General features: G+C 38.5%; 1 protein-coding gene across 3 annotated transcripts; it reads left to right on the top strand.

The window, feature by feature from the left end:
- The first annotated feature begins 799 nt into the window (after positions 1 to 799).
- On the top strand, positions 800 to 5,062 carry LOC147869190 (rab GTPase-activating protein 22-like). Of its 3 annotated transcripts, XM_087327156.1 has the most exons (5): positions 800 to 1,075; positions 2,101 to 2,227; positions 3,149 to 3,198; positions 3,292 to 3,345; positions 3,504 to 5,062. In XM_087327156.1, the coding sequence occupies exons 1-5, from the start codon at positions 924 to 926 to the stop codon at positions 4,603 to 4,605; spliced, it is 1,485 nt and encodes a 494-aa protein (XP_087183282.1). In that variant the 5' UTR covers positions 800 to 923; the 3' UTR covers positions 4,606 to 5,062. The 3 variants fall into 3 exon arrangements, with proteins under 3 accessions (XP_087183282.1, XP_087183299.1, XP_087183290.1); XM_087327164.1 differs by lacking the exon at positions 2,101 to 2,227 and having other exon boundaries at positions 825 to 1,075; XM_087327173.1 differs by lacking the exons at positions 2,101 to 2,227; positions 3,149 to 3,198.
- Positions 5,063 to 14,138: the final 9,076 nt, after the last annotated feature.

Genomic DNA, 14,138 nt, shown 5'->3' with positions numbered 1-14,138 from the left:
AGCAGCATGCATGTAACAAAGGGTTTGCATGCAAGAAGATCTAAAGAACTATCGCGAGAAACTCGAAAGAGAACACATGAGTCGGGCAAGCGAAGAGGAACCCTGCAAAAAAGGGGGTACATGATGTAGTTGCGTGAGATAACTCAGAACCCACAATAACACTTGCTTCTACCAATTGAAGTAAAGCTCAAAGTAGTAGCACATCTTGACGAACAACTCTAAAATCAATCTTTTTATGTTCAAGGTGAGCTAAAACGAATGCTAAGATGAAAACCGCGAGGGCAATTCATAGAGATATGAGGGATACATGCAGGGCATGTTAAGGGACGTTAGCATATATATTTATTCATGGATGACAATAGCATCAAGTATGTACGTGCATGCATGAAGAGAATGGGAATGCCGCCGCAAGGGGGCCATATCATATCCATCCACAACCTTTTTATGTCTTTCTTCGTGGACATTCATTCTCCTCCCTGGGGCCTCCGTGGCCATCCAAAACAGAAGAAGAAGGGGCCGGGAGGGGCATTTCAGGGATTTAAATAAACGCCCCCCCCCCCCCCCCCCCGCTATACGCCTCATTTAATTATTTATCTACTCATATTCCATTATTATGATTAGCATTAGTATTAGTATTAGTATTAGTATTAGTATTAGTATAAGCGTTAGTATTAGTATTAGTATTATTGTTCAGTCATCATTTTCTTCTTCCTCTTCGGAGGCGGAGAAGAGCAGAGAAGAGCAGAGCAGAGCAGAGCAGAGCTCTGCTGATCTCTGTCTGTCTGTCTGCCATACCTGGGATCTCCCCCCTCTCCGTAAAAATCATACCTGTCACTTCCGACCAAGGATTTCTTCTTCTATGAGACCTCGTCGTCTTCTCTCCATGAAGCTTTCCTCTTTTCCCTTCCCTGCAGCAGGCGGCCATGTCCAACTCTTCTTCATCACCATCGCCATCGCCATCGCCAAATCCTCTTCCTCCTCCTCCCACTCAACACAGTCATTTATCTGTTGCTGTTGGTGTCACCATCACTGCTCTCGCTGGTGTCGCAGTAGCTGCGGCTATTTACAACCGCAGGTTTTTATGTTCTCTTTCCCTATTTGGATCAATGCTCTCTCTCTCTCTCTCTCCATCTCTGGAAACCAGAGAGGTAAAACGAGCCTATAGAACTAGGTCATTATTCTCTCTGTAGATCTGGATAGAGTAGATTGTTCACTCTCGAGCTAGATCGCCTCAGAGTTGAAGCACTTTTAGGGATCTTTCTCTGCATTTAAAGTGAAGACCTGAAATGAGTTGTAGAGTTAATGACAGCACTGTTGTGACAGAAAGCAAAATTTAGGGCTTAGAAGGCTAATTACCTTTTTCAGGTTCTTTCCTAATGATTAATACGACATTCATTCCATTTCTAGGGCTTCCCCCTTTTGTTAATCACAAGGCTCATTGCAGTTTTAGGGTTTTGTTTTCCATTGTGGTTCACTATTATATGGCTTGTTTTCACTATTTGGGGTACTGAAGGGTTGATAGAATTCGATTCACAACCAAGTTTAGAAGGCTGATTTCATTTTAGGTGTTCCTAGGGGTTCAGAAGGCTGATTGCATTTGAAGTTTTTGTTGTTGTCCTTCAGGTTCAGACAACTAAACACAGGAGGTTCGTTTTGCATTCTGGGAATCTTTTCCGGTGATTGAGAAAGCCAATTGCATTTCAATGTTTTTGTTTGCATCAAGTTCACAACTAAACTCAGAAGACTGAGTGCATTTTAATCGCAGAATGGTGATTGCATTTTTATATTTATGATTTTAGCTGCAGAATGGCTGTTTACATTTTGATTGGTTTTAGTTGGCTAGGATAGAAGATTTTATTGGGGTTTTTGGTGGTTAGGTAATTGGATTTTAAAGATTCTTTTGCCCTTGTTATTCACAGCTCAACTCAGAAGGCTAATTTTAGATTTGTATTTTAGTCTTAAAAGTGTGATTGCATTCTATTATCTTCTTGCTTGGTGGGAATCAGAGGGTTGATTGCATTTTAGTTTCAATTTTCTATTACCCTTGCTATTTCAAATTGAGCTGAATAGGCTGACATGCTGCATATATGATGTCTCTAGATCTCCTTTCAATAAAAGGAGAAGGAGAAGAAGTCTACTCACACCGAAACAATGGCAACTTGCATTTGAGTGTGAATCAGGGCGCCTGCTCAATCCCCACAAGATTCTGAAAAAAATTCGTTTTGGAGTGAGTTCAAATTTCTTGCAAGAATGCGTCATTTTGTATTAGATTACCTTCTTTGCATGGCTAGATAGAATAAAATGAAATGAAAGGTAATGACAAGGGAAACACAGAAGTGCCTGAATTTTTCTTTGTTTCCGTAAATGTTGTTAAGTTTTCATTATTTCCTGAATGCCCTGAAAATAGAGAAAAAAGGGGGATAAACCACGCATGTACTTTCTGAAATAGAATGTATAATTGAGGAAAATTGAGTGAATTTACCAGATAGCTTTTCAAATAGCACATATGAGGGTGTTGGCAAAGGACATTTGGGGAAATAAGGAAAACTTGGGGGTATCTCAATAAGTATTAAGGAAAACTTGCAGCATTTTTCTCTAAATGAAAAAATATCTGCTTGTGTTTGTGAAAGTTCTTTATGGAAATGTTTGTGAAAATACTGAAGCAGTCTGTTTAATCAGTTTTGTAGACTACTTCAAATGTGAATGAATTAATGAAAGTGTTGAGAAAATCTTGATGAAATGATGGAATGGCATTTTTGAATTAGTGAGTTTTTAAGAGAAAGAGATGTTTAACCAGTGTATATCTAATCCAAGTTATATACATATGTATGTATATATGAACATTGTTTTCTTCACATAATCTATCTATCTATTGTATGTATGCATCTAAATCTTTAACTATATACTAGTTATTGTATGTATGTAATAGATTTTATCTATATCTATATCTTTGTCACTATGTATATGTATATGTATTAACTAGTTGTGATAGTAAGTTTAGAGGCTGGTTAATCTAGATACTGCTCACTTTGAACTTGCAGTATTCACAAAGGATTCTAACAAAATTAGGGTTTATTACATTTCCTTAAATTACTTGTTTCAAATGCTCCTGATGGGATATATGTGTGTGTCTCTTTGACATATGCAGGGTGTTGATCCAAGTATCCGAGCTGAAGTTTGGCTTTTTCTCTTGGGCTTGTGAGTTTCATTAATAGTTTTGAGGATAAATTTTCAACCGAAATCTATTTATAATGAGTGTCTACAATCTTCTATTCTCTTATTCTTTTGCAGTTATGAGTTGGATAGTACTCAAATGGAGCGAGAGGCAGAAAAAACTAGGAAAAGGTGCTTTGATATTCTCAATTTAACCTTAATGAAATTCTTCTCAAATTATGTTCTTGTAGGTCCTCTATTGCTCCAAATGTTTGTTCACTTTTGCTCCCTTTTTTTCATATGTACTACCTTAATATCACAGAAATTGATCTCGATGCTGCATTTGACAGGGAAGTCTATATGGATCTGAAACTGCAATGCAATGCATTGAGGGAAAACATTTTGGAAGATTCATCTGAGGACTCGAGTTCTTCTTTTGTGCAACCAGAAAAGATATATTCAATAAAGAACAAAGTCTTAGAAAGAGATGATATTGTCTCTACAGAAGAAGATAGCAGTGAAGAGATTTTTGGAGATGATGATTGTAAAGAAGAAGACTCATCCTTGCAAAGTAGCAAAATTCCTACTGCACAAATGGTGGACAAAGTAGAGAATGTCGATCCTAAAGGAGGAAAATGGATTAACGCACCTGAGGATTTCATGACATGGCAAAGGATCATTCGGTTGGATGCTGTACGAATGAATGCTGAATGGATTCCTTATTCTCCTAGTCAAGCTAATGTGACTCACAAAATGGCATGGGAGCTTGCTTCCAATGTTGGTCTAAAAGATGATGAACACTTAGAGCCATGCCGACAGCATCACGCAGCTCGCCTTGTAAGCATATTAGAAGCCTATGCACTCTTTGACCCAGAGATAGGGTATTGTCAAGGTATGAGTGATCTCCTCTCACCCTTTGTAGCTCTTCTGGATGATGATTGTGAAGCATTTTGGTGCTTCGTTCAATTCATGAATTCAGCTCGTCATAACTACCGAAGGGATGAGGTTGGTATCCGTCGACAACTCGGCAAAATATCAAACATCTTCAAGGTAGGGGACCAAGGTTTGCATTCGCACTTTGAGAGGACTCAAGCCCAAGATTGTTTCTTTGTTTACCGGATGGTAGTGGTCTTGTTGAGAAGAGAACTTACCTTTGAGCAAACTATTTATTTATGGGAAGTTATATGGGCAGAGAAGAAGGCTGTGGCACTGGGTCAAACTAAATCCTCTTCATGGAAGATAAGGAGGAAACAATTGTTAACTGATGACTTAATCTTGTATGTAATAGTGGCTGCAGTTCGTCAAAGGAGAAAAGTTATCCTCGAGAAATGTAAAGGCTTAGATGAGATTCTTAAGGAATGCCATAATATGGCTGGTCATTTAGATGTTTGGACTCTTTTGGATGATGCACGTGAACTGTTATCTGCAATTCATGGCCGGGTTCCAGATTGAGGATTAATCAACTTAACACATTTTCAACTAACTTTGGCTAACATTCTTATAATTGAAGCATCTTTTACATTGCATACATTCACAATCATTTTTGTGGGTTGTTATTGCCGCAACAACTTCAGTATGCTAAAAAAACAAGTGCTTTAAACTGAGAGTGGTTGTACTACATTTGAAGCCTTCAACCCAGTGGATGAATTGCTTTTTAGAGTCTTACTCTCTTCAAAGAGGCGCCTTAAGGTTTTCTTTCCAAAATCTTAAAGGAGAATGCATATGGGTAAATCTAGAGAGTCTTCTCAAAATCTCTGGTCTTATGAGAGAATGTTATCCAAGAAATCGACATTGTTTTGAGATTATGTAAAATCCACTGGGATATACTTCCTCGATATGAGATGTATACAATTCATTCACATGTTTGTAATTTTTGCAACTTAAACAATGGCCATGATCATTTCTGCTAGGTGGATTTTTTGGAATTGTTTCCTTGGTAACAAATGGTTTTGGAATGATTTACGAGAGACGATGATTCTTGTGACGTGGGTCTAGGCGACCATCATTGTTTTAAGATTATGTAAAATCCATTGGGATATACATCCACAATATGAGATGGTTACAATTCATTCACATGATTGTATTTCTAGCCACTTAATATTGACCATGATCATTTATGCAAAGCTTGGATTTTTTGTATTGTTTCCTTTGTAACATATTCTTTGGAATGGTTTGAGAGAGAAGATGATTCATGTGACATTGGTCTAGACAATCTTAATTAAAGTAGGAGGTCTCGGTGGTTGTGAAATTTAGCATAGTTCATGCATCAAAAGTCATTAAAGAATTCGGGGCTCTAGCTTAAGAGATAAGGAGTTTGGAGATGTTTTTTTTTTGGTCAGATTGTAAGACGGAAGTGAGAAGATTGGAAGAGGGCAAATAGGATAATGCTCAAAGTTGCAAAGAGGAGTCTCTAATTTGGCGACTATTAAGGTAAACTAAGCAATTTTATCCAATCAACAGGTTTGAACTAGGTGATGACCATGTGATGTTGATTAATACTAGTGTTTGTTTATTTTTGCTTCCTTCATTTTGTATGCAACACCCTACATATTATGAACATTGATCCTGATGCTATGTGTGACAAGAAAGTCTACATAGATCTGAAAATAAAATGCAATGTTTTAAGGGTATATTTTTGGAAGATTTGTACAAGGAGAAGTTCCTCGTGTAACCAGACAACATATATTTGACAGAAAAGAAATTCCTACAAAGAGATTGAAAGAAGATAGTAGAATAGGTTTTGGTAAAGAAGTCCTAGGAAAGTTGCGGGATCCTCCTAAAGAACTTGCAAAAAACACCCTATCGTGTGTACAACAAAAGCATGATGACCACATTTTTGATGACAACTTTTCAATGTCATCTTCCTTTACAAACCATTGAAAAAGTTCTAATTCATCAATGTGTAGAACAAATAGATTTCATGATAGTGAGTAGCCTACCTTAACACCAATAGTGCTATTGAAAAAATTTGAAATTTCGTCGCTTATATACCATTGTGGTAAAATATTTGGCATACAATTTACGTAGAATATGTATTTTAAGGGCTTAAAAAGTATTCAACCATTTTTAAAAACACATTAAATATATAGAATACGCTAGGATACATAGAATTTTTTTCTTATGTTTGTATTACATTTGACAAATATTTTTAGGTCAATTTTCTTTTTTCCTTTAATTTTCAGGGAACGCAATAGACTTGTTAAATATGTAGATTCTAGAATACTTTGAATATGTTAAATGTGTGAGACATTTTCAAATGGTAGTTCTAAAATGTAGAATACATGTTAAATACTTTAAGAGTATTCTAAAAGAATATCCATTTTTTAACAACTGTGCCACACACACAGTTGTGTCTATTTGCTACCAAATCATAAAGAGGCATGTGAGAGAATTGTGCTCACGGACAGTGCAGGGTGTGTTTCGATAATATCATTATCTACAAAAAGTGTGTGCCCATAACTAACTCGGTTGTGACCAACCTCTATCATGTCTAACCCAGGTAGTTGGGAAATTCTTACCCGACTTTATGTAACCTCTGCAACATCTAAATCCGACTATCACGTCTAACCCGACTTTGTCCCAATGCCGCCGCACGTCTAACTGACCCAAAGTTGCTAACCCAACCATCTTTTCTCTAACCTGGTCCAACCCTAGCTACCTGCATCTAACTGGCTGAAATTTCTAAAGAGACTGGAAACTTCAAAAACTTCTAAGATCACCAAAAATTTTCAAAAACATATTCATCGGTCAAAATCTATGAGTTTTAGATATAAAAACTCCACTCACCAAAAACTTGAGCCATCATGAATGTGAGCAAAAAGTTAGAGATAATTGGAAACACATTTAATTATCAGATTCCATCCAAAATTTTAAATTTGGCCACCATTTTTTTTTGAAGAGACTAGAAACGTCAAAGATAAAAAAATTTCAGTCACGAAAAGCTTCAAAGATCACACATATTCTACAATATGAAAAACGTCAAAGATCATGAGAGACCAATAATCTAGATTTTCCGATTGAAATGATTCTCAAATTTCAGCTACTATAAAAATTCCAAGCCACCAAAAACATTATAGTCATAACTTTTCAGCCACCATAAAAAAAGTTTAGTTATATATATTTAGAGATCAAAATCTTGTAGTTTCAGATACAAAAACTCTAGACACCAATAACCTAAAAAAACACAAGATCTAATAAAAAGTCAGAGATCATGGCTCTTGTTCTGAGGATGGCAAAATACACCCACAATTTTTGGAGCAATCAACACTAGAGTCCCTTGAAGTCAATGTCAAGCCATCACAATTCAAACACCGAACCTTTTCAGTCTCATATATTGGCAACCACCTCTTTGCATGATGAACATGTCTTTGTAGTCTTATGACATGTATTTTGGTCTTTTTTAGAGATCTACCAATCAGTTCTTGCAAAAGTTCGAGCATGACTCCTACTACCGCACAAACTAGTAACTGCTTATGACAAATTGAACCTCTTCTTGGCACATTGGTTGTTGGTGGTGCACTCATAGATGGTAGCAAATCCTTTTGTAGACTCGTCGTCTGTTGCCGACAACACTCAATAACAACCATGTTCATGGATCTTGATCCTTGCTCAAGCCATTGCAGTGTTTATGTGACATAATCTACATATCCTTTCCTCTCTAGGGACGCCAGTAGTACGACCATTCTCAATCTCAAGTTGGTGAGATGATATTCTAAGTTGTCCAATGGCAACCCTTAGTGCATTTGGTAAGAATGTATCTAGATATTTTGGTCGTGTAATAAAACCTAACTTAGAGAAGTGCATGAAGTGTTCCTTATAGTACAACAGTTTAGCTGTAAATTTGCCATATTTCTTGACGTATTACTTTATTGCGGTCCTCATGATAGATTAAAGTGTTATCAATCACATGTTTGTACCTAAGGGGTGGTAGGTTATTAATGGCTAGATCGTTTGCAAAAAGCCAACTCACCATCATGCCATACCATGAGCTAGTATTGCCGGACTCATATGGTGATCGAGATGCCTCAAAAGCTTGATGAGATATCCTATAATGTATTTGGCTATGTATCCTATGAATAAAGAGTACAATTTGAAAGAGTGCTTCTACTAAAATCGGGGGTAAAGTGAACTCAACTCTAAGTATAATGCCATGTGGTACTGTCGATTTGTTTCGGAGTTGGCGTGATAGCATCATCACCAATGGTCTCTCCAATTGCATCCACATGAAAGATGGTAGCCCTAGAGCCCAAACCACTGATGCATACATGAGGGAGGGGGTCACTAATGAGTCGAAGAGCCACCCCTTAGTCCGTGCCTCTTGAAAGTATGCATGGTGGCATTGTCTCTCTAAGAGTGAGAGGGGTGCATGTCCATCAAAACCTTACCTGAGCGGGCATAGAAAGTCACTCCGAGGTATACATATGAACCAACCACCTCAACTAGCATATGGGAGATGGTTAACTAACACTTAGTTCTAACTTGAACCAATATGTGGAAGATAAGGACTTTAGTTTTCCCTAGGTTCACTACCAATCCTCTTTGTGTGCAAAGGTCACCTAAGGCATTAATGTGCCTTTGTAGGTTGTGTTCGGACTTAGAGAGCAAACCTATGTCATATGCATTGATCAAGATACGAACCTATGTACCCCCAAGGACTACTTCGTTGCCTCCATTACGAGCAATAACATCTGTGATCTCATCAATGTAGATTCAATGTAGATCCCAAAAAAGTCGGTGATAGGGGTTGCTTTACACCAATAGTGCTAGTGAAGCAATCGGATAGGCCACCTAGGCATCGTACGCACCCTGAGACTTGCTCATATAGTGAGTAGATGGCCCAAATCATGACATCAGGTATCTTCAAGCTTTTAAGCCTATCAAACTACCGTTCTCTAGGGTCTGTGTCAAAGGCTTTGTGGAAGTACACAAAACAACAATATAATTTCTTTTTACGAGCCTTTGTCTGGTCAATTAAGCATCTAAGTGTGAATATATGATCAATTGTAGAGAAGGTTCGTCTAAAGCCAACCTGTTCAGGTGCTCGAACATTTAAGGTCTCCATATAATCGTTAAGCTTTGCTTCCATTACTGCACCGTATAATTTAGCGACTGTATGGCCTATCATAATGGTCCTATATGTATTTGGGTCCTTGGGGTCCCCTCCTTTATGTATGGGGGCCACTGTGTTCATAGTCCACTATGGTGGAAAAACCCTTGGTGAGGGCTCGATTGAAGATTAGAGTTAGAAAGGGATCTAGCCACTCTCACGCATATATGATGTGTTTTGCTCGCAATCTTGTGTGGTCCATGGACTTCCTATGTTGTAATTTCTTTGTGACCTTCATGACCCTAGAGGTTGTGAAAAGTGTCCCCATGGTAGGCCGGGGTGTAGAAGGCATTGAAATGGGAGGCTGGTTTGGAACTTGGTAAAGTCTCTCTGTATATGTGTGCCAAGTGTTGGGATCCTCGATTAGTGTTTGTGGTTTTGGTTCTCGTAGTCTCTTCCACATAATGGCGCAATCGCTACTCATGAGCATATGGTAGAGTTCCCAATATTGGGATGCTTCCCACACTCATCTCTTACAACGTGTCATCTTGCACATTTCTTTGCGGGCTTGTACTGAGGTGATAGTACCACTGAGTTGTGATACTTTCAATTGTCTATGTAAGTCCCTACAATCCTCATCATACCATCTATTATGTGGCATAGACCCTTCTCTACCATGATTGAAGTGTTTCATATATGGGGAACTGCTAATTGTTGTGGAGTGAAGGATGTGTGTGAGTTCCGTAGTAAGACCTTCTAAAGGCAAGGAGGAATCAAGAGAGGAGAGATGGGCCTGAACATGTCGGGAGTATATGTCAAGGATCTCATGTGTGAAATATATTGTGGTGTGATGGCTTGGTCGACTAGAGTTGGTGACATTGCAGATATCACATTTTAGCTCAAAGTATAAGAAACTACGGTTTGCACCAATAGGACATGGGGCCACCCGGAAGGAGTTAATCATGTGGATAGCTTCAGGGCGTCCTATTAGATAATCAACTATGATTTCCCCTCCTCCATGTGGGAAACATGTGAGCTCTTGTGAGCCTGGCCAATTGGCTAAACCATTATATATGATCATCTGATGTTGGCTGCCAAGTTCGAGAAGATGATGGCCAAAGGTCGTGGTGCCCGCACCTTGATCTTTTGATCTACGTGTGGTGCCTAACGTACACCATTTCTAGGCTTCTATTTGTCATGATAAAACTCACATCATGCCTCAAAAGGATCATTACACTCACATCATGCCTCGAAAGGATTTGAACCCACGACTTTGTTATACACATGTCAAATCCTTAACCATTGTATTAATATTCTTATATGTATAGTTTTTAGAATATATAATCTAATATCATAGGAATATTCTATATTGCTCTACATTCTAGAATGACCTAGAATATTCTAGAGTGTTCTATACACTAGAATATTCTAGAATACTCTAAAAACCTTCTAGATTACTCTACATTCTAGGATGACCTAGAATATTCTAGAGTGTTCTATATTACTTATAAATAGGGATCTATCAATCATCGGAAAACTAAATTGGTTCAATGCTATTCTATAGCACTTTGTTGCCCACTCCTTGTAATCCGTTTTACTTTGCAATATAATATTTCCCTTTCAATTCTCTCTCTTTCTTTGTCTTAGCACTATACTTCTCTCTCTCTCTCTCTCTCTCTCTCTCTCTCTCTCTCTCTCTCTCTCTCTCTACAATATAATATTTTAGTTCTGACGATTGGATAAATACCCATTTTGTTGTAAACCAACTGTCTCATGGGCCAATTTTGGCCTTAAGAAGATGTTAATATTTCTTTCTTTTCTTTCTTTCTCTCTCTCTCTTGATAGTTTGAAACAATTTTTTCATTTCTTCCTCTTCCACAAACCCTAACAAGTTCTCTTCTTCCTTCTCCTATCCCCTCGTAAGCTATGGAGTCCTTGAGCAAATAGGAGTATATGCGTGTTCTTTCTGAGCTCGACATGCACGCGAATAAATTTGTGGCATTAGAGCATGAAAATCAAAGACTACTTGGGGACCTACAACAAGTGAGCACTGAAAAAGCTCAACAATATGAAGAGTTATCACAACGGGTTCACCAACTCGAGGTGACTATATTATCATTACGAGAACAAGCGTCGGGGGCTCAGAACTCCCCTAAAGAATCAAAGATTAGCCTCCCCGCCAAGTTTGATGGTACGAGGTCTTTATTTCGAGGCTTTTTGAATCAAGTTCGTCTGGTTATTCAGCTACATCCCAATCCGTATCCAACTGACGTTGCTCGCGTGTGATTAGTGGGAACTTTGCTATGCAGTACAACATTAGCATGGTTCGCACCACTTCTCGAGAAGAAATCGCCGTTGTTGGAGGATTTCGAGGCAGTTGTTAAGGAGTTTCAAGCTAGTTTCGGAGACACCGACGACACTAGGACAATGATAAACAAGATTCGAAGGCTCTGACAAGGAGATCGTCCCGCGCCGGCTTACGCAACTGATTTCTGTCTCTTGGCATGCAAGATCCCTTGGGATGAGGCGGCCTTAATGGATCAATTCCGTCAAGGTTTGCGTAATGATGTCAAAGATCTTCTTCTTACTTTCCCTAAAGATCCAAAGCCATTTACAGAGACCATTAGTCGAGTCGTGCGATGTGATAATCGCCTATCTGAGGTATGTTCTGAGCGCCAACAAATATTACTCCGCCAACCAAAACAAACTTACGCTTCCATAGTCGCAACACCTCCACTAGTTTCTAGACCCATTACAAGGAATGGCCCAACTCCGATGGAAATAAAGTCAACACAACATCATGGGCCTTTATCAAATGCTGAGAAGGAACGCCTTTGATTGCATCGCCTATGCTTGTATTGTGGCGGTCCAGGACATATAGCCATAATTACCCACATAAACCTAGACGTCAAGTATACAAAGTAAATGCACATGACAACCCTACTTCGAGTTCCATTGTTACTTCTAATAACATAAGACTTAAGCCTCATAGTCCATGCCATGAGAATAGATTCGATGGATTGAGCCAATTAGAGGATGTGTTAAACGAGTAAGTTCGGCCAAAATAGGAGCTCTCTTTCAACATTATTCGCAGTCCGGAACACCCAATAGTTCTAGGTCTCCCTTGGTTTGAACTCCATAACCCGAAGATTGATTGCATGAAAAGAACAATTGAGGAGACCAGGGAAAAAAGCACAAACCCCACATCCCTCAAATCTCTGACATGTGATACTAGATCCCCTAAGTTATCGACCATCTCTCTACGATAGTTGCGTGAGGAAGGGGGGAACGAGGCCATGTTCGTCTTCGCAATAGTAGCAACTCCATCATCCACTTTACATGAAGCGGACATTAAACTACAAGAGAAATACAAAGAGTTCTCAGACGTCTTTGATAAGGTGAAGACCAATACATTGCCGGAGCATCGACCATACGTCTGCCCTATTGACTTACAACCAGGGAAAGAACCTCCATGAGACCCAATTTATAATCTCTCCCATGTAGAGCTAGAGACTTTGCGGGAATATATTGATGAGAATATCGCAAACGGATTCATTCGGCATTCTAGATCCCCTTCTGGTGCACCTATCTTCTTCGTTAAGAAAAAGAATGGGACTCTTCAGTTGGTCGTGGATTATTGAGGGCTAAACAAAGTGACTATCCGGAATAGATATGCTCTACCGTTAATCTTGAATCTTTTGGAACGTCTCAGTGGAGCAAAATATTTCACGAAGTTGGACTGTCGCGGTGCATATAATCTAGTTTGGATTCGTCCGAGCGATGAATGGAAGACTACTTTTCGCACTCACTATGGACATTTTGAGTATACTGTGATGTCATTCAGTCTCACGAATGCACCTGCAGTTTTCCAACATAATATGGCGAATAATATTTTTCAAGATTTTCTCGATATCTTCACTATAGTTTACTTGGATGATATTTTAATCTACTCGAAGACCTAAGAGGAGCATGATGAACATGTTCGTCAGGTACTACGTCGACTTTGAGAATATGGTCTCTACGCAAAATTAGAATAGTAACACGTTCGCGTTCACAAGTGGAAGGATCGCGCATAAATGGAAGGATATGGAAAATTTTGGTTGATTTTAGGTCTTTTTCAATGATTTTACAAAACACATTGATACCAGTATCATACATGTTCAAACATACTATGAAAAAGGTTAAAAATCCACTATTTTCGTGATTTAGAAGTAACTAAAAAAAGAGGAATTTCAAAAAGTTACATTCTCAATTTATATCACAAACTTTACAACCAATGTTATTTTATAAGAAACGATTTATTAGAAATCATAAGAATTCAAAACACATGCTTTTATATTACTTGATTTGTTACAAGCGGAATGTAGTTACACTTAATAGCCAAAAATACATTCATGATCACTCCTTTACAGAGAATCACTACTATAACTAATATACAATGACGATTCCTCCTCGTCATCCTCGGATGTACCAATCAGTGCATTATCTTCGCCATAAACCAAATGGTTTGACTCTAGATTATATGTAGCAGATCTCGTTTGCCTTTGACTTGAGCCACCTTGTAGACCTGGTAATTTTTCTTTTATTATATCTATTGTTGACTTCCTTAATCGTTCGGCTTTTGTAAGCGTGAAGTCGTACACAATGATATCCACATTAGAGATATCAAGGGTCGAGGTGTTACGAATGTTTCGCTTCCTCTTCCTACCTCCCCTTCTTGTTGGGCATTCAATCATCTCCAATGTATACTTACCTATAAAAGCATTTGCACTTCTAGTGTTGTACCAATGAACGTTTATAGACTTGATCGTGTTTTCTATTTCATGCATTAGCACTTCTAGAATTTTACCAACCCAAAATTGGTGGCCATGTGAGTTCTCATCAACTGGCGTTGCAATCAACATCCCCGCCGTGAGGTCTTGCAAATTGCCTTGCCATC

Source organism: Azolla caroliniana, unplaced genomic scaffold, assembly GCF_043228905.1.
Source record: "Azolla caroliniana isolate FFs.n. ecotype wild unplaced genomic scaffold, voAzoCaro1.0.p SCAF_1, whole genome shotgun sequence".
Lineage (NCBI taxonomy): Eukaryota > Viridiplantae > Streptophyta > Polypodiopsida > Salviniales > Salviniaceae > Azolla > Azolla caroliniana.
This window is presented reverse-complemented; position numbering and strand designations above follow the sequence as displayed.

What these genes read in the sequence shown, in the direction of transcription:
- LOC147869190 (XM_087327156.1), top strand. Translation starts at nt 924, where the DNA reads ATGTCCAACTCTTCTTCATCACCATCGCCATCGCCATCGCCAAATCCT. An exon ending in GCGGCTATTTACAACCGCAG is followed by an intron (nt 1,076 to 2,100) that starts GTTTTTATGTTC and finishes TGATGTCTCTAG; the next exon opens with ATCTCCTTTCAATAAAAGGA. An exon ending in TGAAAAAAATTCGTTTTGGA is followed by an intron (nt 2,228 to 3,148) that starts GTGAGTTCAAAT and finishes TGACATATGCAG; the next exon opens with GGTGTTGATCCAAGTATCCG.